The 23,421-nt window shown below is 45.2% G+C and overlaps 1 protein-coding gene across 2 annotated transcripts in view; it reads left to right on the top strand.

Moving 5' to 3' along the window:
* Positions 1 to 23,421, top strand: part of NDRG1 (N-myc downstream regulated 1) — a 432,144-nt gene that overhangs the window by 374,774 nt on the left and 33,949 nt on the right. For both annotated transcript variants that reach the window (XM_069621660.1, XM_069621661.1), the window contains one exon: positions 17,473 to 17,508. In XM_069621660.1, coding sequence (XP_069477761.1) covers positions 17,473 to 17,508 — 36 coding nt within the window. The remainder of the gene's footprint in view (positions 1 to 17,472; positions 17,509 to 23,421) is intronic.

The raw sequence follows: 23,421 nt of genomic DNA, 5'->3' as shown, positions 1-23,421 counted from the left end.
CCCTCAACCTTCACGCTTGGTTTCTGAGAGGTTGAGGTATAAGGATTGGGACCTCCCTGAAGACGTGATGGAGGTGTTGCTTTCGGCCAGAAGGCCTGCAACAAAGTCCCTGTACCGTTGCCGTTGGAGAAAGTTCTGCGACTGGTGCAGGGTTAAGAATGTGGATCCTTTTGCATGTGAAATTCCCATGGTTCAGTCTTTTGCTTTCTTTGGCCCACAGGGGCCTTCAAGTGGGTACCATTAAGGGTTACCTGGCGGCGCTGTCCATATTTAAGCGCTCGTCTGAAGAGTGTTCCTATTTTAAAATTCCTTTAATTTCTCAGTTTCTGAAAGGGCTCACTACCGTGTTCCCTCTGTCACCTTTCCAGGTGCCCGGTTGGGATTTGAACCTTGTTCTCAAGTTTCTGATGGGTGCTCCGTTTGAGCCTTTACATTCATGCCCTTTGAGGCTGTTAACTCTTAAAACTGTATTTTTAGTTGCGGTCACTTCCGCTCGCAGAGTGAGTTACAGGCACTTTCAGTTAAGCCACCCTTCACTGTGTTTCATAAGGACAGGGTTGTCCTTAGAGTTTGTCCTTCTTTTCTTCCGAAGGTGGTGTCGGAATTTCATTTAGGCCAGAAGGCTGTTCTTCCGGCATTTTATCTTCCTCCACATCCTGGTAAGGAAGAGGGGAGGCTCCATAGGCTTGATCCTAGGAGATCGTTAAGCCTTTATATTTCACGCATGTCCCGGGTCAGAGTGGATGATGCTCTTCACTGGTCACGCTGGAAAGCATTTGGGACAGGCTGTGATGAAACCGACTTTGCCTCGCTGGATTATTTTGGCTATCTGAGTGTTACCGCTTGGTGGGTAAGAACCCACCGGTCGTCTTACGGGCCCATTCTACCAGGGGTATGGCTGCCTCTACTGCCCTGCAGAGGGGTGTTCCTATTTGTAACATCTGTGATGCAGCCACCTGCATACAGCTTCGCTACATACTTTTGTACGTCACTACTCCCTTGATTCCATCCGGGGGCAGGATCTGGCCTTTGGCAATGCGGTCCTTTACTCTGCAATTTGATTGGGCATGCTAAATTTCTGTTTTCTAAAATTCTTTTCCCACCTCCTTGCATTGGTACTGCTTTGGGAGTCTGTCATAGATATGGAATACGTCAGAGGACCCAATAACCTCGAAGAACAAGTTACTCTTACCTGATAACGTTCTTTCGATGGGATGGTCCGACGATGTATTCCATATCGCTACCTTCCCCGCTACAGAATTTCTTATGCGATTGCAGCTTACGTTTCCGCAAGGCTTTGTGTGTCAGACTGGCAGAAGACTGGGGAAAAAACTACAACTGAGGCTACGGGTGTTGTGCGTCCTACTTATAACATCCAGTGACGTCGGCCGTCAGAGGAGGTCCTCGAGGGCGGCGTATCGACGTCATCGATGCAGGACGCAGACGCCGAAGATTTTCCGAAGCAGCACAGCTGTGGTGATGTCATAGATGTGGAATACGTTGTCGCACCATCCCATCGAAAGAACGTTACCAGGTAAGAGAGTAACTTGTTCATCTCTGCCTTGAAGAAAAGATACAGGCCTGTTAAGGATTCCAATCGAGTGTCACACATCGGACCAGGACACTTGATCTTATTCTGGGATGTGGTGCTCAATAGGAATTCTTTTTCTTCAATTTCAATGAATTCAAATTGAGCCTATACCCGACCCGTCTCACACCCCCTTTTTACAAATACCCCGGGTCTCAATGGAGCATGAACCAGGCTGGTTGGTGAAAATACAATAGAATATTTATTTTTGGAATTCACAAAAACACCCATTTTAATATTGGGCAGCAATCACCATTGGGTGATAATTACAATAAAAACTACTGAACTACACTTTGTTAACCTTCTACATGAACATATCCAAAGCACAATTGAATAGGAGCACTATTTGAATTGGGATAGATGGCACCAAAGATATGGTTTCCCCCTGAAATGTTCCCTCAACCCACAAATCAAATTCTGGGTGAATAGAACGAAGCAGCAGGTAGTCTGGAATAAAAGTCAGTGAACAGAATCAAAATCCGGGGTTTTTAAACCCCTTACAAAGGCCTAAAATGACACTCTGATTTTGATAAATAATGTATTCTGTGTTTTGAAATAATGCTGTATATATTTTTTATCACAGTATCAGGGATGTTATATCACTAGCAGCCATAAGGAAAGGTATCACAAAAGCATACAGTTCACAAAACAGATTTCAAATTGAAAACCCACTGCCGTCAAATCACACATTGGAAAGTTACATTTTTACACAGAAGCAGTTTTAAATGCAAACATGTTTTTAAAAAAAGAAATGGGTGAAACACTGAATTTGAATGTGGTTTTTGGGCTTGGGAACAGATGTATATCACAGGGACAATATCAAAGTGAAAGGATGGTGGTAGCTCAAGATTTGTATGAGATTTTCGGGGTGGAATGGGGTTCAGTTTTAGGAAAATAGAGCAGTTGGAAATATGAATCCGTTTTCAAAGAGGCAAATTTGACTTAAACTAAATTATCTAGACTATATTGTTAAAGGGGGACACAGTAAGCTCCAAGGTTGATTCACAAAGTCAACCTTGTCACCCCAGCACTCAACTTTAACTAGGGATTATTTTGATTACTCAAAATATTACTAAGGGCTTATGATTTACACTAGACAGAAATGAAAAGTGAGATGGCGATCGCACTTAGAATTATCCATGCACCCTGCCCTTGACCGTCTTAACAGTTTTAACAAGTTACCAGGGTATGGATAGGATTGCTTAGCGAGTGGAATAAAGACAAAAGGTTCAAGATGGGGAGACAATGGGCCTCATTACGAGTCACCCGGTATGGAAATAACAGTGGTGGTAAACTCGCCAACACCGTTTTCATACCGGGTGATCTCGAGTCCTGCAGGCGGAGGTGTCATCCCCTCCAGGTCTGACCTGCCGGGTTTAACACCACCCACCGCAGGCGGACGTGGAAACACCGGCACCATTACAAGATGGTGCCAGTGTTTCCACTTCCCCATTCCCATTGAGTCCTGTAGGACTCAATGGGAATGGGGATTTACCGAATTCTGCCTCCGGAATTCCCGGGTCACCAGGGTCGTAATGCCCCGATAATTCCAGGAATCATGGAGGCGGAATGGTAATAAGAGTCCGGCGATAACCTGACTCGTAATGAGGTGTTTCTCTGGGATGAGGAGATACTCCCATTCCATACTTGGGTTTGGAATTTTGGAACAACCAACTGGGTTTGGTCACCACACGGCAGTCGCGCCTTACAACAAACAGCTGGGCAATTCTGGTCACTGGATGGCAAGTACATCTGGGCATTTTGGGTCATTGGATGGCAGGGTGGCAGCGGGCATGCAGTTTGTGGGCAAAAGCAGGGCTGGTTTCAGAATGCTTCCCAAAAGAAATACTACAGCTTCTCCCTTTTGGTTATTGGGATTTTTGGTGGGGTTTCATGATTGAGGCCTTGCTGGGATGGTCAGCAATGCTTTGGCCTTGTTTGGATAGGATCAGCTATGCTCCGGCTTTTCAGTGGGATCTGGAGTCTAGTAAGATGAATGTGGAAGATCAGGAATGCAGGCGCTGGAAATTCAGGAAAGTGTCCAGAGTTCTGTCAACCACCCCTTATTTAGTGCCTGGTGACATCACAAATTATTGGTGGGCATAACTGAGCTAGGCCTAGCTCCAAGACTGATAGGCCAGCCTAAGTTAATCGCCCCAGTTTGAGTTTGCATTTTGAGGTAAAAAGCCATCCCACAGCACTTTTTACCAAAATCCAGTTTTGCCATAAATGGCACATGTTTATAGTTGGGGCATCTTAACAAATTCCATAAGCAGGTTACATATGTTATGCAGAACATGCCAGTCCAACTCTGCAGTCTGTAACACATTGTTTTGCCCTTCTAATAATCTTTGGTCATTTTTAATGTGAAACATTCAGCCTAAAATTCTATAACTTTAGGTGTGTGTACATACTATCATGGGGCCTATTTCTGATCATTTTTAACGTTCCATCATATGTCCTTTCCCCATGATTCATTCTTCTGGCGTTCGTGACCCATACATGCTATTGACAGCCAAGATATCTTATTTGAAAGCCACGAAAATCATATTTAAACTGTATAACTTTTACATTTTTGCAGTCCTGTTGCAAAGATAAGTCTTACAAGTTGTATTTAAAAAGAAAATAGTCTTTGAAACAAATGGGCATCCTTTGTCCTTCACTGCAACCATTTGTTCTCTTCAGCTACCCCCCAACTGTCAGTTCAGCCCCTGGGGGGAGGGGGGAGGTTCCCAGTTTGAGTGAAGGTTTATGAATTCACAGGTCGGTGTCCCAGAAGTTCCATTGTAAGAGGCTGGAGCAAAGACTAAAGTCGGGAAAGGTAGCAATTATCACTTGTGTGTTAGGATCTACTGTGAATGGCCTTCTGTTGCTAGCATCCCTCCCAAGCAGAAACCTGTCTTGGGCTGGTTTCTCCCAGGTTGCTAGTGCAGTTTAATTGATATTTATTTTTATTCTCAATTAGAAGAAAACCTGCTGAATAAAACCATCTCATAAATGTATTTCACAGCACAATCCCCTTTCACATTGCTAGGCAAGGATACGTTTTTGTTCAACACAGTACTTTTAGAACAGGCATTTTCTTCTTTGGTTTGCAGAAGCCCATTTTTGCATGTGGTGACAGCTGCTAGCATTTTCCTTTCAAATTTCGGTTTTTCCATCTGACTTCCCAATACTGTTCTGTAGCTGTTGCCATCTTCTTTTACACACCAGTGTGTACAAGGCAAAGGTCTCCATGAAATGGACATGTGCACACAAAGCTAAAATATCTATTCAAGCAGTGATTTATGACATTTTGTAGCAAAGGTTTAAGCAGTTTTCCGTACAGCTGAAGTAAAGCTTTTGTTGATTTTCTCAGATTTGGCTGGCACAGAGCCCGTCATTCAGCAGCTGAAGCACATTGTGGATATTGCTGGGCATGACGGGGTCTTTTGATAAAGGTAGTGTGCTGAAGAACGGGAAAATAGCATCAGAGTGGCATCATTTTAAAGGTGAAATATTCTCTTTTTCACAGGGAACTTCAGCCTTGCAGCAAAGCAGCGCTTCTTTTTCACTCCCCTTATTTTGTACATGTAAGCAACACGCTGGCAGGCTTTCTCAGTGTGCCCCTTTGGTGCATCCTGCCCAATATGTGCTTGGCAAGGTGGTGCAGCCATTTTTCTGTTGTTGCAAAATGCAGTTTTGGTGTGAGGCAATGGTGCTCACAGGAGCCAGCGCAGCCATTTTGCAGTTTCTGCTGAAATGCAGCTCGGTGATGTGGGGCAAGTACTGCTGAGTGGGTAAATGTATCCCACAGGCCGAAGGGAAGTGGTACACCTTCAACAGGTATGTCACAGGATACAAAGTCTGACTTCCATCCAGGGATGTATGAACCATCTGTTCCAACCTACATCATAGGACATGCATCCCTGATAGCTGGAAGGATTGCAAAATTACTACATCAGTGGGAAAACCTTACACAGGAGAACTGGCACTTGAATTTCAATCATCTAATTTACTCTCATGCCTTCCTGTTGCACCATCTTGTTCTCCGCCAAAGCTCCAGAAGTCCTCTCCAGCTTCTTGGAGATTCATAAACTTCTTCAGCGCAATAAAATTGGTTCCAAAAAAAAATGGGTCTCAATCTTAGAGCCATCATATTTGAACCAGTTTTAGTAGAGACATTTCACATGGTACCTGTACCTCAGATTGGACGATTGGATTACATCGCTAGACCTTGAAGACGCTTATTTTTACATACCCATATTGAAGGTTCACTGTCAGTACCGGATGTTCACTATATGAAAAGTGCATTCTTCCCTTTGGGCTAAATTCGGCTCTGAGTCTTCGCCAAGGTTTTGGGCACAGTGGTATCACACCTGCGTTTGAAAAAGGTAAATCTTTACCCATACCTAAACGCTCAGCTGATAAAGGCCCAATTTCCAGAAGAGGTGTTGCCGGAGGTACAATTGACCTGCAACACCCTGTGTAAGCTGGAATTCTCGATGAATGTGGCCAAATCAAAATGAATCCCATCCCAGAGGAATCCGTTTATAGGAGCAGTGATGGAAACTACTCTAAGCAAAGCCTTACCGTCTGTAGACAGGGTTTTTGGAAATACAACAAATGTCTTCATGGCTCACCAAGGTTCGACAAGTGATGTATGTCTGGTTGTACAAGAGACCCCTATGTCTGATTGCATCTTGCGTCCATCTGAGGCCGTTTGCAAGACTTTGGATGACAACCATGCAATGGCACCTCGCCAGCAGTTGGAATTAGCTGTTTGATCCGCAGAGTATGGAACTTTCAATACCGATTTAAATTCAGAAACCCCAGGTTTGGTGGAACAAATTGGAAAATGTATCGATGGGGAGTTTCCATTTCAACTTCAATCAAGTTGTAGTAATGACAGATTTTATCAGAATACTGTATGGGGTGCTAATTGTCAGGATTTTACAACACACATTCCTTCATCAAAACAGGAGAAAGGACCACATAAATGTGTTGGAATGCCCTTTAATTTTACGGACAATCCCACTGCTATGTTTAATGTAAACAAGCAATTGGGGGGGGGGGGGATCTCTCCCGTTTAGTTTGCGTTCTAGCAGAAAAAATATGATATTGGACCATGGAAAACAATCTTTTTCTTACACAGTCCCAGCTAGAGGGAAAGGAAGACATCTTGGCGGACAACCTGAGCTGACTACAGTCCGCTCCACAGAAATGGGAACTAAAGGCATCTGTTTCGAAGATGCTATTCCAGAAGTGGAGTCAACCAGCTGTGGGTCTGTCCACAAACCCAGTACAATGCCCTCTGCCCCCTATTTGCATCAATTGCGGGACAGGGACGTTATTCTTTGGGAAATGCTCTACAGCTTGATTTGTTGAACAAAACATTATGCGTTTCCTATGCTTCCTATAATACAGACATTGATGTAGTTCAAAGCAACACAGAACTCTATAATGACCCTCGCAATTCCGTTCCCTGAACGTGTCTCATTTTACTTGTGGATTTGCTGGATCTAGTGAGGTTTGCCTGTTTAGATATACCAGTGATGGAAGATCTGACTCAGAAGGGGCAGGTGCTTCACCCTTCCCCTAAATTACTAATCTTGAAGGCTTGGTTCCTGAAGAACTAACTTTTGCTCATTTGCATTTATCTGAGCAGAATATATAAATCATAATGGCTTTGCCATTGGACTCTAGCATATCTTGGCACAGGGTTCGAAATTGAGATCTGATTAGCAGAAGCTAAAACCAGCTCCTAGTTGTCGGGCATCACCCAGCGCACCCCAATTCGAACTTCCATATGAGATGCACACTTTACCTTTATGTCCATTCTGAATGACTCATTACATTTAAATGTATAGTAGATGTGTCCACATTCTCCTTTATCCGCATTATCAAATACTCAGTTAATGTCACGTGTATGTTTGTAAGGCACCAGTTGACCTGAGGAGTCAAAAGTAGCTCCTGGCAGCTGTTGCTTTCAAGCTACCCAGGCTCTCCTAGGCTAGAAGCAGGAAGCAGCTCCTCTCAACTTCAAACCCTGTTGACAGTGTGATGTCTTTTGGCACTTCTGGCATCAACAGGACTGAAAGTAACGTGTAAATGTTATCTGTCAGCAATACCAAAGAAGGCAATTTGAAGCATTTTAAGGGCCTTCTCTGGTTGTATTCACCTATTTGAGATCCTCTACCTGTGTGTGATATTTAAAGCACCCTTAACTTCCTTGGTCATTTTAACCCAAATATGCGCAGTGCCATGTGCACTTTTTACCTTACATAAAGGCACTATAATCCTGATTTCTGCATTAATGGAATCATTTGATCTGCCGATCAGCTTATCTGTATTCAGTGTAGGGGGGAGAGGTTGACCCCTCCTGTACAAAGCTCCTAGACTGCAAGTGTGATGAGGGTCGAATGATGGTGATGAATGGGTTCCTGGAACAGAGAAATCTGCAAAATAAACACGTATGCACCCAATTATGATGCTACTACATTTATTCGGTCATTGGGCCCCTGGTTAGCACTGTTTAGAGATGCTCTGACTGTGGGGGTGGGGGAGGGGATTGATTTTTTTATTTCTATCGCGCTCGTACACAAGTGTATCAGAGCGCGACAAGGCAAGGGAGGGGAATAGGGGAGAACAAAACAGCGATCTTACTAGGCCCAGTGACATTGAGAACGTGCAAGTGCATGGGAGAGGGGGGAGGGGGAGTGCATGGAAGGGGGAAAGGTGGAAAGTGCGAAGCAGAGGAGAAACAGATAAATAACAAAAAATAAATAATAAAGGCAACAAACAGTGGTAAAGCAGCCAGCAATTTGCAAGCGCTAGGTTTAAGGCAGCAGACAAGGTAGGCCCGATAAGTGCAGGAAGAAAAAGGGGGGGCTGTATGGGTACAGATACAGACCCCAGTGCAAGGGGTGGCCCAGAGGCAGTGCGGGGAGTGTGACAGGATGAGCAGGTACCTGGGCCCAAAAGACAGAGGATGGCCAGGTGCATGGTGCCAAGAGAACAGATCAGCAGGGGAGAGGGGGAGCAAAGGCAGAAGAAAAGAGGAAGGTCTTGAGGTGCTTCCGGAACCGGAGATGGTTCTCCTCAAGTTTTAGAGTGGCAGGGAGGCTGTTCCAGAGGAAGGCCCCAGCCGAAGACAGATCTACCCCCAGCTTGTTTCTTCGAAAAACAACTGACCCTGAGTGAGTTGGAGGTAGAGGAGCGAAGAGCTCGAGAGGGGAGGTATTTGCAGAGGGATAGCTGAAGGTATTTTGGACCCAGGCCCCAGAAAGCCTTGTGGACAATGCAGAGGGTTTTGAATTTAATCCTTGCATCCACTGGGTGCCAGTGAAGAGATTTCAGAGCTGGAGAGATACGATCCCAGGGCTTGAGGCCAAGGACCAGTCTCACAGTCCTGTTCTGGATTAGTTGCAGAGGGCGGAGAGTAGAGGCAGGTAGATTTAGAAAGAGGCTGTTACAATAGTCCAAGCTAGAGGGAACCAGAGCTTGAGATGCCATGAGCTTCTGGGGGAAGGAGAGGAAAGGCAGAGTACCTCTGAGGAGGTGCAGTCGGAAATTTGACTTTTTAGAGACCTCGGAGATGTGGGCGGAGAATTTAAGGGTGGAGTCAAAGATGACCCCGAGGTTCTTAGCCTTGCAGGTGGGGGTAGGAGGAGGGCCAAGGGAGGCAGGCCAGAGAGCGAGGGGAAAGGATGGTGAAGGTGTGCTGATGAGGAGGATCTCCATCTTGCTGGCATTCAGACAACGATCATTGGCCCATTGGGGTCACTTCTATTGCACTTTAGACCTGGTACTGGATAGGTCAGACAGAAGGTGCAGGAGGAGATTGTTGTCTGCTAAGGCGCTGTGGAACCTGCTGCAGGAGTTAGGATTGTTGGACATGTGGAGACAGTTGAACGGGGATGGAAGGTGGTACTCCTACTATTCAAGTCCGCATGGAGTCCACACGTGTATTTACTTTATGCTCACTGGCGTGAGACGCTGGGTGAATTTGTGGCAGCGGAATGTAACTCAAGAGTCTTCGGACCATGGTCCGCTGCTAGTGATGTGGTAGAGAATTGCAAATAGACCCCCACCCTTTCCGACGTAGTGATTTAAGAGCAGAGGCACTGCTCAATAAGCAGTTTAGAGACTATTTTTGAGGGAAGATTGAGGAATTTTTTTATGCTCAATGCGGATAGTGTGGGGAGAACCAGACCTTGTGGGAATCCTTCAAGGTGGTGATCAGGGCGCAGGCAATAGGGAAAGTGGGCGTGATATGGAGGGACTTAATGGGCACTACATCCAGCATGTAGAAGTGGATGGAGGCGCAGATGGTGGGGGATGGGCAATTGGGGGAGGCGAGCGGATACTCATTGAGCAGAGACATGAGTGCATAGCTGCCTGCAAGCGCCTGGGCAAGCATGACTGGCAAATACTTGGAGAGGCTCCATGAAAACCGGGATGCGCCTGGGAGATTGCTAGCCTGGTTATGTTAAGTGGAGCAGGGAAGGACTGTGATTAGCACCATAAGAGTGCATAGAGGAATGGCAGGCCCAGAGTGAGCTCAACACGGTCTTTAGAAGGTGAATGCTTATACAAGGCTTGGGGTAAGGAGGGAGAGCAGGGTTGAGGACATAGGCAGTCTGGGATGAGATTGAGCTGGCCAAGTTGGAGCAGGTGGAGATGTTAGACGCACCTCCCACAGAAGAGGAGCTGAAAGCAACCATACGTGCACTACCCACAGGTAAAATGCAGGGGGCAGATGGGATCCCAGTGTAATTCTGTAGGGTATGCATGGATGAAATAGCACTGCACCTTCTGCGAATGTTAGAGGAAGCCTTTGAGGGAGGATTGCTACCAACCAGCCTCTGGGAATCGATAATGGTACCAATATTAAAACTAGGGACGCCCCCGTCTGTGGTTCTTACATGCCACTTTCAATGATTATTAAGGACTGTTAAATACTGTCCAAACTATTGGCAACTAGACTGAGTGATTAGCACACTGGTGCAACTTGATCAAGCGGGCTACATCCCTGGCAGGCGTATGTCTTGGAACCTGCACACACTGCACCGTGTTATAGAACAAATGCAAAGAGGTGACATAGAATATGTAGTGGCCTCACTAGATGTGATAAAAGCGTTAGATTCTGTCAGATGGGGTGGCTGCATGAAACGCTGCAACACTTTGGAGTGGGGCCGCACTTTGCGTGGTGGGTGCAGTCCCTATACGAAAAGCCATTAGCCCGAGTAATAACAGGGAGGAACATCTTGGGAGTGGGGGGAACTGGGCAAAGGCTCTTAACAAGTGTGACCACTCTCCCATATGCTGTTCATCCTGGCATTTGAACCTCTGGCGGTCTTTCACCGGAAGGACTTGCAGAGGCGTGCATACCGGTGGGGAACTACATGCATGTGGTCTTGCTATATGCAGATGATATGATGTTGTATGTGCAGAACCCGGCAGAGAATCTGCCACACCTCCTGGCTGTGCTGGACGACTTTGCTAGGCTGTCTGGAATCGCCATTAGTAAGGAGAAATTGAGCCTTTTCCCACTGGCGGGCCTGGCAGGGCTAGAACATAGGCACTTACCAAATCTGGGGCTGCAGGTGACAGTGAACACCCTTCGATACCTGGGGGAGGACATATACCATGAACCGAAAAAGAAATATGAAGCAAATATGTTAAAGGTGCTTCATTGGAATTGAGAAATCAGTGGTGCTGTGGGCCATGTGGTGCTCATCAAGATGGTGTTGCCATGACTACTGTATCCAGCCCTACAGAGAAGGTGCGTATTGTGCCTTTTTACGCATTTAATTATAGCCATTACAGAGCATTTCATTTTATTTTGCTTACCGTTTACGCTTTATTTATTTTCATTAGAAAGCATACTTTCCTCCACAGATGGCAGTACAGGGCAAAAAGTCTTCGATCTGCACCAGTGAAGGGTTGGTGCACTGTGCTGGCTTTTGGAGTTTATGGAATGCAAGCACCTATAGAATGAAATGCAGACCATAGGCGTCCTCTAGGGAATGTCTCCAGGGACTGTTTTGCTGCCTTCCCAGACTTCTGGGAGGATTCCCATGGGGGCCTCGAGCTCCGCATGAGAGGAGTGAAACCTAGAAATGCAGAAACAAAGGATTGACGCATTTCGCCTGTGGGGCGGCCTCTATGGGTCAGTAATGTCTCGGCTCAGTCGAAGGCTTGAGGAGGAGGCCTTTACTGATACGATTGGCCAAGGGACGTGGAGGCAAACATTAAAAAGCAGCATGAACAGTGAATATCAGTCTGGAAAACCACAGGAAGGGAAGGCAACGATACAGAGCTCCCATCCATGAGACACCTGACAGTATGTGGGAATAGGATATTGGGCATGCCTTAACAGATGGGGAATGGGCTAGCGTGTTGTACACGTAGTGGTTTGAGGAATGCTAGATTCAAGCTAATACAGCACAAGGCTTGCATGACCCCACCCACCTCATTATTCCCGGGGACAGGGGTACAGAGATGCCCTAGGTGTGCAGACAAATTGGCAGGTAGGCTACACTTGTTCTGGTCATGCCCTGTAGCTGAGAGGTGTTGGCAGCATAGCAGTGTCCTGAGGGCAGGGATAGATTTGCATGAGTGTCCACCTTAGGTGAGTTTACTAGGGCAATTAAAGCACAGATGAAATGAGACGTACATACCTAGGACGAAAGACCTAATCTCTGGCCTGGCTAAGTGAAGGATTGCCATGGCATGGAAATGGGCTGTGGGCCCTCGAGTGGGGGGAGGGGGTATTTAAAGTAATGGGCAGAGAGTGGTGTGGTACAGGGCATTGCGAAGGGAACAGAGCAAAGTTAGCAATGATGTTGCAGCATGGAATGCAGAGGTTCAAAGTATGTTTGCACCCTCAGACGACGTGCCCCCATGAGGCTCAGGCCATCATGAAGTGAGCATGTAAAATGGGAGGCAACAATTGATTTGGGGGTGTGGCAGAAGGTGTGAAGACAGATAGGTGGAGGGCAGGTGGCACACGGGAGAAGCGTGCAGTTTGCAATTTGTTACTAGTTGGGCTTTAGGGGGGGTTGAACTGCACAGCTGAGAGTGAGGCATTGGGGATAGGACTCGAAGAGGGGGGCCAGCAGCATGCAATGAGGATTTGAAGTAAACTTATTGCACACAGGTGTGCAAAGATGCTCCGATACGCACGTGCAACAGTACATTTTTTTGTAGTAACAGCTGTGCAAACTGTTTTTGTTGTATTGTTGAAATGCCAATAAAAATAACTTTAAAATAAATACAAATCATAGGAGGAAGGACACAGTGGGGAAAGCAGAGAAACAAGTGAGTGGGAAGCCAACAACGAAGGAGGTGGGTGGGCAGGCATTTGGCAGCAATGGATCTACAAGAAACCAGGGGAAGGAGCAGATCACCCAGTTTCAGGTTAAGTGGGGAGTGGAGGTTGTGTGGACTGAGATGGTGGGTGGGGACATTCCTTGAAGAGAGCCTTAAGCTCCTTGAAATGCTGAAGCGAGGCGGGTGAGTCTGGTGTTGATCGCCAGGAGGATTCATAGTCTGCGGGGATAGCCCGGGAAGGCCTGCCTTGTGGTTCTTTCCTTCCTGCACCGGCTGAGTTTCTCAGCACATGTTTTTACTTCTGGTGTATCATAGGCCTCTGGAGATGCTGCGCTTCTCTCTGATGTAGCTTGGGGACTTAGATACAGCCTTGTAGATGATCAGCTAGATTTGTAGATATGTGGATGCATCGGGAGCCTGTATAGTTCATTGAAGTTTGGGGTGATGTGATTGAATTCGTTTTTCAGTCATGCTGAAGCATGTGGGACACATCACTGGGTGAAAGGCCCTTCAAAATGGCATTACCACCATCCAGGTGGGAAGGGACCAAGGCTTGGACAGCAGATCGGAAGTGATTATCTGGGATGAAGGGCTTGATTCTTCGCAGGAGTGAAAGTTGGTACCAAGCAGTTTGTCTTCCTTACTATGTGCTGTGTAAAGGAGAGGTGTATCAATATCGAACCCAAGAGACTTGGCGCATGTGGCCAGCTGGAATGAGGAGCCCTGCAGGTTCATCGCAGAGAGTCGGGTCTCGATGTCTGGGTGTTCAGTGTTGCTTGGTAGTAGGTATTTGGTCTTGGAGGGTTTGGGTTTCAAGAAAGCACTGGATATCAGGACTGTCTCAATGTGAGACAGGCCTTGAGCCTGTGGATTTTATTGATGGAGGATGTCTTGAAACAGTGCTGTGTGTTATGTATTGGTGGATGCTGTGTGGAGCCAGTAGGGTTCAGGTCCGAGTGATACCATGCAGAGATTGAGCACAGTGGAGAGGATGGGTCCTTGCGCAACACTTGTCATGGGTAAAGCTGGTGATCTGGTGGAATCTATTTGGATTAACTGGTTCCAGTTAGCGAGGTAGGATTTGAGCCAGTTGAGGACAATTTCACGGATTTCCTCCTTAGCCCCCATATGTGGCGGTGTAGAATGACAGTGAGTATCTAGTGGTCTACGTGTCGATTTGCTGCTTTAGGTCAATCAACCAGGAGGGCAAGGATGGCCTTACTTGTGAATTTTAATGGCATCCTTAATGACCTTGATGAAAGCCTTTTCTGTCCTGAAAAACGGTCTGAAGCCAGATTAGTAGGACTGAAGGAGGTTGTTGACTTTGATATGTTGGTGGAGCTGTATTTTGTTTATTTGTATAGCGCTCCCAGTCCGTGGGCATCTGGGCGCATTTCTTAAATAGGTTACAAATGATACATTTCACAATAATAAACATTAATGATAAAGTAATTACATAGTTACAGATAAGGGTAATGCCATAATGAGGCAGATGAGATAAACTGAGAATTGGGCTACAGATATATACAAAGCATTAAATAATTACATGCAGCTGTGATCATGCTTACAGGAATATACGGAGCATCTAATTATTACAGCAAATAATTACAATTATGTCGATCTAGTGGCCGGGGGGAAGACATGACCTATGGCTCTTGCGCAGGAAGCCAGGTTTTTGGCGTTCCTTCTGAATGGATGAAAGACCTGTTCACCTATCAGTGAGTGAGGAAGGAAGTGCCATAACTTGGTTGCAAGTATTGGGAAACTACCCCCTCCAGCCTTTTGAAGCTTGAAGCCCGGGACTTTGAGGCAGTGTGCCTGCGCCAATCTCATAGGACAGCTTGAGGTGTTACGGGTGAAGTTTCTGGTCAGTTAGCTGGGTGCAAGTTTGGCAAGACATTTGTGGGTAAGTGAAAGAGTTTTGTTATCCTTTGCTTGATGGAGAGCTAGTTTAGGTTCCATCTAGCCTCTGATATATGGTGGGATCTAGGAATATTCAGTGCAGCCCTGATGGTGTTATTTTGGAGAACTTGGCATTTTTCTCAAGTTCTGCTGGCGAGTTCTGATAGACTGTTGCAGTAATCTAACTTAGATAGTGATAATGCTCTAGCTAGGGTGATGCAGTTAGGTGTGGAGAGGAAGGGTCTACAAGCAGTGATTAACTTACAGGTGTAGGCTATGGACGAGGCTGGTGCGTTAACCTGATAAGTTTAGTGCTGAGTCGATGTAAATGCCGAGAGACTTTGATGGAGTTACCATCGATGTTGAAGGCTTCAAATTGTTTACATAGCTTATTGAGTGTGAGCTTAGATCCTCGGAGGACAGGCTCAGTTTTCTCGTTGTTTAGACATAGTCCGTGTTTGGCCACCCAGGCTGGGATAATGTTGTTGAGCATTTTGGAGTCTGTTTCATAGTCCCCAGTGATATGTATGAGTATCTGGGTGTCATCCGCATAGTTAGTGTAGGTGACGCCCAGATGGTCAAGGTTGTCGAACAAGGTTTTGGTAAATACATTGTATAATGTAGGGATACGCATGAGCCCTGAGGGACACCGCAAGTGACTGGCTCAGGGTTGGCTGATGCAGTATGAGAGACTCTCATTGATCTGTTATCTAAAAAGGATTGTATCCATGTGGCTTTGTGGGAGAAGAGTGCAGCTGATGTAAGGTGTATGCAGAGGACCCTGTGATCTATTAACTCGAATACTGCCGGCAGGTCTAGGAGTAGGGTTAGTTTGCCTTTGTCTTTTAGCTCCTCAATTTGAGTATTTAGGTTAATTAAGTTCTGTTTTTCTGTTTCATGGCTACTACTTTCTTAAAGATCTTATCTAGGAAGGGAAGCACAGTCATGTGGCATTAGTTGGAGGTTTCAGTCTTGTGTTTCCTGAACCAAGAACATTAGTAAAGCCTTGGGGGGGGGGGGGGGGGGGGGTGTTAAGGGGAAAGTGTGTTGAGTTAGTGGTTGATGATTGTCAGGTTATGTCGAATTGTTTAGAGTGCGGAGGCAGGGAGGATGTCATCGGCATATATATATGCTTAAGGATGCTAGGGTGGCAGTGAGGACTTCCATAGTGAGAGTCTTAAGTGTCCATGCAGTTGTGGTTTTACGAGATGGAATGTGTAGTGTGTGGTTAATTGTCGCATTGGCATATGTGTTGGCAGATCATGCTGATGTTGATGAAGAAAGAGTTGATAGTGGTGGATTGTTCGATGTGTGCTACTGGTGTGTTGGGTAGAGGGTTGATTAAATGCTTGATAGCTTTGAAGAGGTTATCTACTTTTATAGTTGGCCTTGGCTATGGTGTTTTGCTAGTGCTTGGAAGTAGTGACTAATCTGTGTAGCGCGCAGAGTTCCTTGAGCAGAGCGAGGTCAGATGCGCTAGAGGATTTTCACCAACTCTTTTCTTGTTTTCTGATGATTCTTTTGTTGAAGTTGAGCTATTTAGTGCAATAGGGTGTGGAATGTTTTGGGCTTGGTGGGGCATTTTCACTCGGGCATGCCTGTGATGTTTCTTGTGAGGGTGTTGGTTCTTGCAGAGCTGAGTCGTAGTCCTGGTTCTTCTGAAGTAGATTGGTCCATGTGAGGTAGAGGTTGGCGTGGACTTCCCTGAGTGATTCCACTGGGAAGTTCCTGAATGATCTGAAGCTTTATTTGCTGAGTTTCTTAGCAGTGTGCTTGACTGGGGAGGTGAGACTAATGTCAAAGGGGATTACCAGATGGTTGGACCTGTCGAGCGGGTTTGGACAGCTGTGTTTGAGGGGGTGGACAGGGCACGGATGAGGTAGGAAATGTTAACCTTTTCAGTGATAAGGGTATTTCGTCTTCGCTGAGGTTCAGAATGTATTAATTGTGAAAGGTATGAAAGAAGGAAAGGAAGTGGATTACCCGAAAACCATTTCAGGCACAGACTCCTGGAATTGGGTGCTGTAGAGGTCCAATTAATCTGTGGGAGGGAAAGGGATAGTAAAGAAAATCGGGTCTTGAAGTGTCAGGATTTTCATGATTCACTTGGGGATGGAATTCCACAATGTGATTGTGAAGCTGCATAAAATGCCTTTCGAGAATTGTGGTTTCTGGGTATTAGGAATTTTCAGGCCCGGTATATTCTGGCTACAGATGACCCTGCAGCCAACTGGGACTGAGCTTCTCGGACAGATGGATTGGAGCAATCCTTTGTCCTGCAGATTCCTTGGAGCTGTGATGAATTGTGTGCCTCTCGGGATCCTTTGTTGTCCTAGAAAGTCTCTGCCACTTCTGTTGGATTACCTTTGTCCAATGAGTAGTAGTAGTCTGATCACACCTTGTTCCTTTGTACTGTTTTCTTACAAGTAGTTTTCTCGTTCCCTGACCCCACTCCAAAGATTTATAAACCTGCTGCCCTAAGGTTCTTGCCTCTATATCCTGTTCTGCCAATGACCATGCTCTTATTTACAACTGCCCCTTCTTTGCAACGTCAGTCGACAACTAATTAGCCCAATGACTGGTTAACTATCACATTACCTCACTTTGCTGTGTCGGCTATTTTTGATTTGATGAAACTCTTACCTTGTATTTCTTTTGTTTTTCAGATGTCGGATTGTGGTGGATTCCCTCAAGTTGTCCAGGTATTGTCACTGAGATACTTGCTCTCATTTGTGTTGCCATTGCATTTAGCACCATAACATTTCAGTTTGTAATGTTATTCTCATTACTCTCATTAAGATGCTGACATGCGCAGGGGCGGCCCTGTTTTATATTTTATCAAACCAGTTTTTTTTTTCTTTTTTTTTCTGGCAGACGCATGTAACTTATAAGATGCTTTAACAGCCGCACTTTCTTTAGAAATGCTGTGTTATAACCTCTGGCCTACGCTGAGGTGCTGGGCAGCTTGCAGAATTAGAGGATTTATTGTGTGACCGACTAAATCTGTCTCTTTATTTTGCACACTTTTTGTCAACATTGGCACTGAACATTTACATTGCAAGTAAGAATCCGTGTTATCTGAAATGATGTTCTTTTAAAGACCTCATGCCATAACACCTGATGTAATGAATGTCCTGAATAAAGCAGCCATACTTGATTCTGTGGAGAATGCCCATCCTATATATCCCCAACAAGAGAACGATTTCTTTTAAAAAGCATTTTTAAATGTTCTTTACAACCAAGTTAGAATAAACTTTTTATAAGTTATTACATTGATTTTTTTTTTTCAATTTTGCTACTTTGCCCAAAAAACAAACTATAATAGGTGATTAAAAAAGAGAAAGTTGCAAACGTGTTAAAGAACTGAATCTTGCTCTTTAAGCGAGCAAAGGGTGCCAAGAGCCCCAGACTGGCCTGACACTGAGCGTAGAAGAAAATGACTACAAATCATCAATGCATGCCTTCCTCCAGTAAGAGAACCAACAGCAGGTTTAACACCCGTAAGGATAGGACACAAAATACCAGTGCAGTCAAAGATGTACACCTAGAGGAAGGGAAAGCAAGGAGTAATTAGAAGCAGACAGTAAATCGTCACAAAAAACATACAACCACTTCTTCCTTCCTACTCTCCAGTAACTTGGTTGGAGCGAGTATCATTGGGACGCTCCTCCTATCTATTCATCCATCTCCTGTTTCGCGTTCCACTTAAAACCACTCTTCTTTCTGCTCTCTCCTCTTAATGATCCTCTACTCGGCTTTGGTGTATTTACTTTGTTATTCTGCACAATTGTGTACCATATTTGGAATGTTGTAAAGCACTTGGGCGAAAACGCTAAGTCTAAATCATCACAAATATGTAGGTTTCAGTAAAGAAGTGATTCCCGCAAAAAATACTTGCATTTAAATATAGAAAAATAAACTCTTCATAGGCTGGCATATAACCACGTGAAAAGATATTGTTTTCTATGGATGTCAATGACAGTCTCAACGATCACAACCATTGTGGTCCTATAAGCATGCTTTTGCAAGTTTGTTGCATATCTTCCAACTATTTTTTTGAAATCTTGTCAAAAGGAGCCAAAAACCAGTTGGTGACAAAGGGGCTCTCGGACAATCCATAGCAACCTGCCACTTTCTAGGTGTGTGATTGGCCCTTTAGCTACCATGATCCCAGATACAGGTACATGCTGACCGGTCCAAGCTCATGGAGTCGGTAAAAGACAACTGGAATGCTTAGTTAAGGACAGCCAATCTGCGTGCTTGATAAGAGGCAAACATGTTTGCTCGTCCTAAATTGCGGCCTGCATTACAGAAGTGGGGTGTGTGGACTGACCATCCGACAAACATTTTAAAAGGGGCATATTGGACCGCTCTTCGAGGTCACCCATAAAATAGGAGTGTGCCGGAGGAGTGCAATATCCCCACATATATACAGGAAAGGCAGTTTCCACTGCTGGTTTCTCAGGACATTAATGGTGTACGAGTCACTCATGGCAAGCGGGCACTCCCTCAGGAATATGATGGCCCTTGAGGTAGTCTCCCATCCCATTCGCCAGTAAGGTTGAGGTGGGTCTAGAGGTATGCAATATTTCCAGAAAATAAATAATTGCTGTATTAGCTGCGCGGTCCATGGGCCACTATTGGCGACGACCAGGGTATGCAGCCATCAGCTGGGTCCTGGACTCAGATAAAGGGCAATGGGGTTATTGGTGGCCTGTAAATCTGTACAGAGGTCAATAATCACAGGCCAGGCTATTGTATTCTAAAGGGGGCTGGCCATAGCTAGTGACTTTTTCAGGGGCCATGACCCATTGGGCTTTATGGTGTGGCCAGGGCAGGATCTTTGTCCCTGCAAGGTCAGAGGCTGCAAGGTCATGCCTAGTGGGGTCCATCAGGTGGCCCATAAATGTGACAAACGGGCATAGCAATAAGCCTTGCACAGCGGTTCCATCTGGTGGCTCAGACGATCCCAGACCACAGCCATAGGCCTTGCCCTGATCCAATCGAGTACTGGGCATGGCTCCATCTACAGGCACTCTACTACCTGGAACATGGATGCAAATCCTGGGGAACCTATGATTGCAGCACAAAATAGCAAAACCTAAACAACGGCCCTATATCGGTCCTTGGTCAGATCTCACAGTCCACCCCTCTGAATAGAGCTTATGGATTTGTAATGAAATTCAGATGAATTTTAGATGTGAATTGATTATTAGGATTGGTTTTAATATGTGAAGTGTTATGAACTCAACAGCATAGAGCTTATAATTGCTCCCCCACTCAGAAGTACATAAAAATGTAACACCTATTGTAGTTTCTGGTCCTTTAACATCTCAAACTGCAGTGGTTGCAACTGTGTTCCCTGAGGAGTTCCTGCAGCGGTGACTCCTTTAAAGAAGAGTTGTCCAAGAGGGACTTCTTGGTGAGCTGGTCCCCATGCAGTTTTCTTTTCTTTTTCTTGTATTTCTGGACTGGTACCACAATCTGCACCTGGCAACCTCAAACGGTTTCCTTGTGGGAAAGGTTTTGCAGCCCTCTCCCTAAGTGCATTTGGGTGCATCGTCTGACATGCATGTCATCTTCCTCCACTAAACAGACCTATTCTGTGGGAGTCCGAAATTGACATCTGGCATTGGAAGTTGACAATGGCTTGAAACCTGAGACCTTCACGGGTTTAGTCATAGTGCAAAAGGTTTGTAACGTTTGCAAGGTTCCAAATGCATCTGTGTATTTGACATGTCTCTTCAATTCCCGGTCAGGCAGATGAACGGACCCCGGAGCAGGGTCAGGTAGCAGACAAAGGATCAATCCACCTGGTGACACACACACACGATCTGCTCGGAGTCTAATGCATTTGGAGCCTTGCGAACATTAGGTATTCCATCAAGTCTACAAACTTGGCTGCACCTGCAGCACACCCAAATTGATTGTGCAGGAAACTGCTTACCTCTAACCACTCACCCATCGGTAACCTAAATGGTCATCGTGCATTGATACTCTATGTATTTTGTAATCCCTCCGATCCCCGGGACCATCCGTAAGCAGTTGACTTCACAAGTCACACCAACTTTCTTTGACAAATACATGTTGGCTGTTCTGTCACTCAAACAGTGCTTAGTATATTCGTCAATTGATTTTGACAGCAACCTGTAACAAGGACAGGTCTGACCCAGATATAAGATTGTATATTTGAAATATGTATCATATTATTGAAAAATAAAGCACAGGAGAGAACTCCTTGACCATCATATTTATTTATATGGCAAAAGCCTGCAGGTATTGGGGCGCACAAAAACAGATATGAACAGGAATAACAGGACAAGAGCGTGGTCAGGAGGTGAAGGGGGTCAGTCGGGGGTAGGTTCGCTTACAGAGGAGGGTTTGAAATCCAGGGGAAGCTGATCAAACTGGGAAGGAGCTACGTAGGGAATTTGCCCATTAGAAGCTGGGGCAGTTAACCCTGTGCCTGTTTTGAAGATGGGAGGGTTCTAGCTGGCTCATAGGGGGTCACCTAGGTCTTCAGGCATGCTGGAGTTTTTCTGTGCAGGCATCTGTGGACAAGGACGGCACTCCTTTAGAACCAAGCAGAAGGGGTTTGCAATAGTTGAGCCTTGATGGTATAATAGCCAGAGTTACAGATGCACAGTTAGCCTCTGAGAGGAAGGAGAAGATGTTTCTTAGCAAACAGAGGATTTAAGAACCGTTTCTAGAGACCTGGTTGACATGGGCATCGCCCCTAAGGGATGGTTCAAGGTAGGTGCCTAATGTTTTAACCTTTCCTAATATAGGGATGCATTCATGAATGGAGAAAGCCTGGTAATCGGGCTTCAGTTTGGCCGTGGCCTGAGAGGACCAGAATATTATTTCAGTTTTTCCTCCATATAAGCACATCCAGTTGTTGGTCATCCAGAATTCGGTCATACTATAGTTCCGCCCATGGTTTGCAGCTCCAAGGTCGTAGTGTCCGGTGATCTCCAAGACTAGCTGGTTGCCCTCAGCATAGTTGGTGAAATCAACCCCCATTCCTCTAGTAAGCTACAAAGTGGCCTGATATATAGGTTGAAAAGAACGGGTGACATACAAGCCCCCTGGGGCACGCCGCAGGCAATTGGAGCGCAAAGTAATCCTTGGTCCATCTTTACCTAAACTTACCCACTCTGGGCACCTGGGGGGTGGCCCAGACCAAGGCACATGAAGCACACATTCTAAACACAATATCACCAGACCTGACACATGCCCAGCACCAGTGATAACAAGGTTATTCACCCGCCCCTCTTGCTCCACATCAAAAGTGCACTTAGTCCCCACTTTCTTACACTCGTAGGTTCTCCGTGTGCTATACAGCCAAGGCTTAAAAATGGTGTTGCATCAACAATTATCCTAAATGCTTCCGCTGTTCTGCACCTTTCAAGGAGGGGAAGTAATCACTTTCTAATGTCTCCCATTCAGACAAGCGATGTAACTCCGAAGTTTAAAAATAAACCACTGTTCCAATTCCATAAGTATTTTACTTTTCTCTACTGTATGACCAGTCACACGTTGTAAGACAACCCATGTAAATGCATGATGTTCCAGCTCCTCAAAAGGCTTCACTAATGATGCAGTGAGGGTTTGTTTCCTAAGGAAGCTACTGTGTTAAATCATTCTTGTTTTGACACATCTTTTGGTTTTACTGATCTACTTCAAACCACACGGATCATGTAGATCACCATTTTTGTGATGCAATTGGTTCATTCCTTCAGAATCCACAGGTGAGCCAGGCCGGTTACCAGACATTTGGTCGAAAAAAATTGGTTGACCAGACAAATGGTCGAACCAATTTGGTCGAAAACCAAATGGTCGAATTTTTTAAATTTTTTTATTTTCACTCTTTTTTTGGGGGAGGGGGTCCCCCAACCTCCTTTTTTTTCTAAAAAACCCTTTTTTTAAAAAACGAAAACCCGAAAAATAAATATATAATTAAAAGAAAAAAATTCGAGCAAATGTCATTCGAACAGTTTTAATTCGACCAAATGACTGGACACCAGCCAGGCCTATGTCTACCTATCTCTACCTCTTTACTGGCGGCAGTTTGTGGGCAAATAGTGCATTTACCACATGGGTAAGGACCACATACTGCTCTTAAACCTCAAAGTTCACTTAGTGGTTTTTATGAACTGACGGTTCTCTTATCATGCTGAATAATACGATCTCGAATGCACATGCTTTTCTTAAAGGGAAAGATCAATTCATCAAAGCAAGAGGTACCGCTATTCAAGATTTTCCACTTCCTCTTAATACAGTTTGTAATCTTATTCACACGGTTGTTATATGTAGTGTCACACACACTATCCTTTGATCTGAATTGGATTCTAGATTTCTGTTCGTCTACAATAAGGAATCCCTATTATTCTTCGAGGCTCTTTTAGTTGCTTTCCTTGGTTTGGTCAGCAGAAGCTGTTTCACATCCTCTGCTTCATATGAGGCATCACATTGATGCAAGAGGCCAATAACCTAGATGTTTCAAAAATCAGATGGCTTGAATTGGCTTGAATTGGGTTTCTTTCTTGGAAAACTACTCCCCCTCTCCAGAGGAGGAAAAGCCATATCTACTGAGTCAAGAATGACCATGAGGA

This window comes from Ambystoma mexicanum, chromosome 5q (assembly GCF_040938575.1).
Source record: "Ambystoma mexicanum isolate Mex_15411 chromosome 5q, UKY_AmexF1_1, whole genome shotgun sequence".
Classification (NCBI taxonomy): Eukaryota; Metazoa; Chordata; class Amphibia; order Caudata; family Ambystomatidae; genus Ambystoma; species Ambystoma mexicanum.
This window is presented reverse-complemented; position numbering and strand designations above follow the sequence as displayed.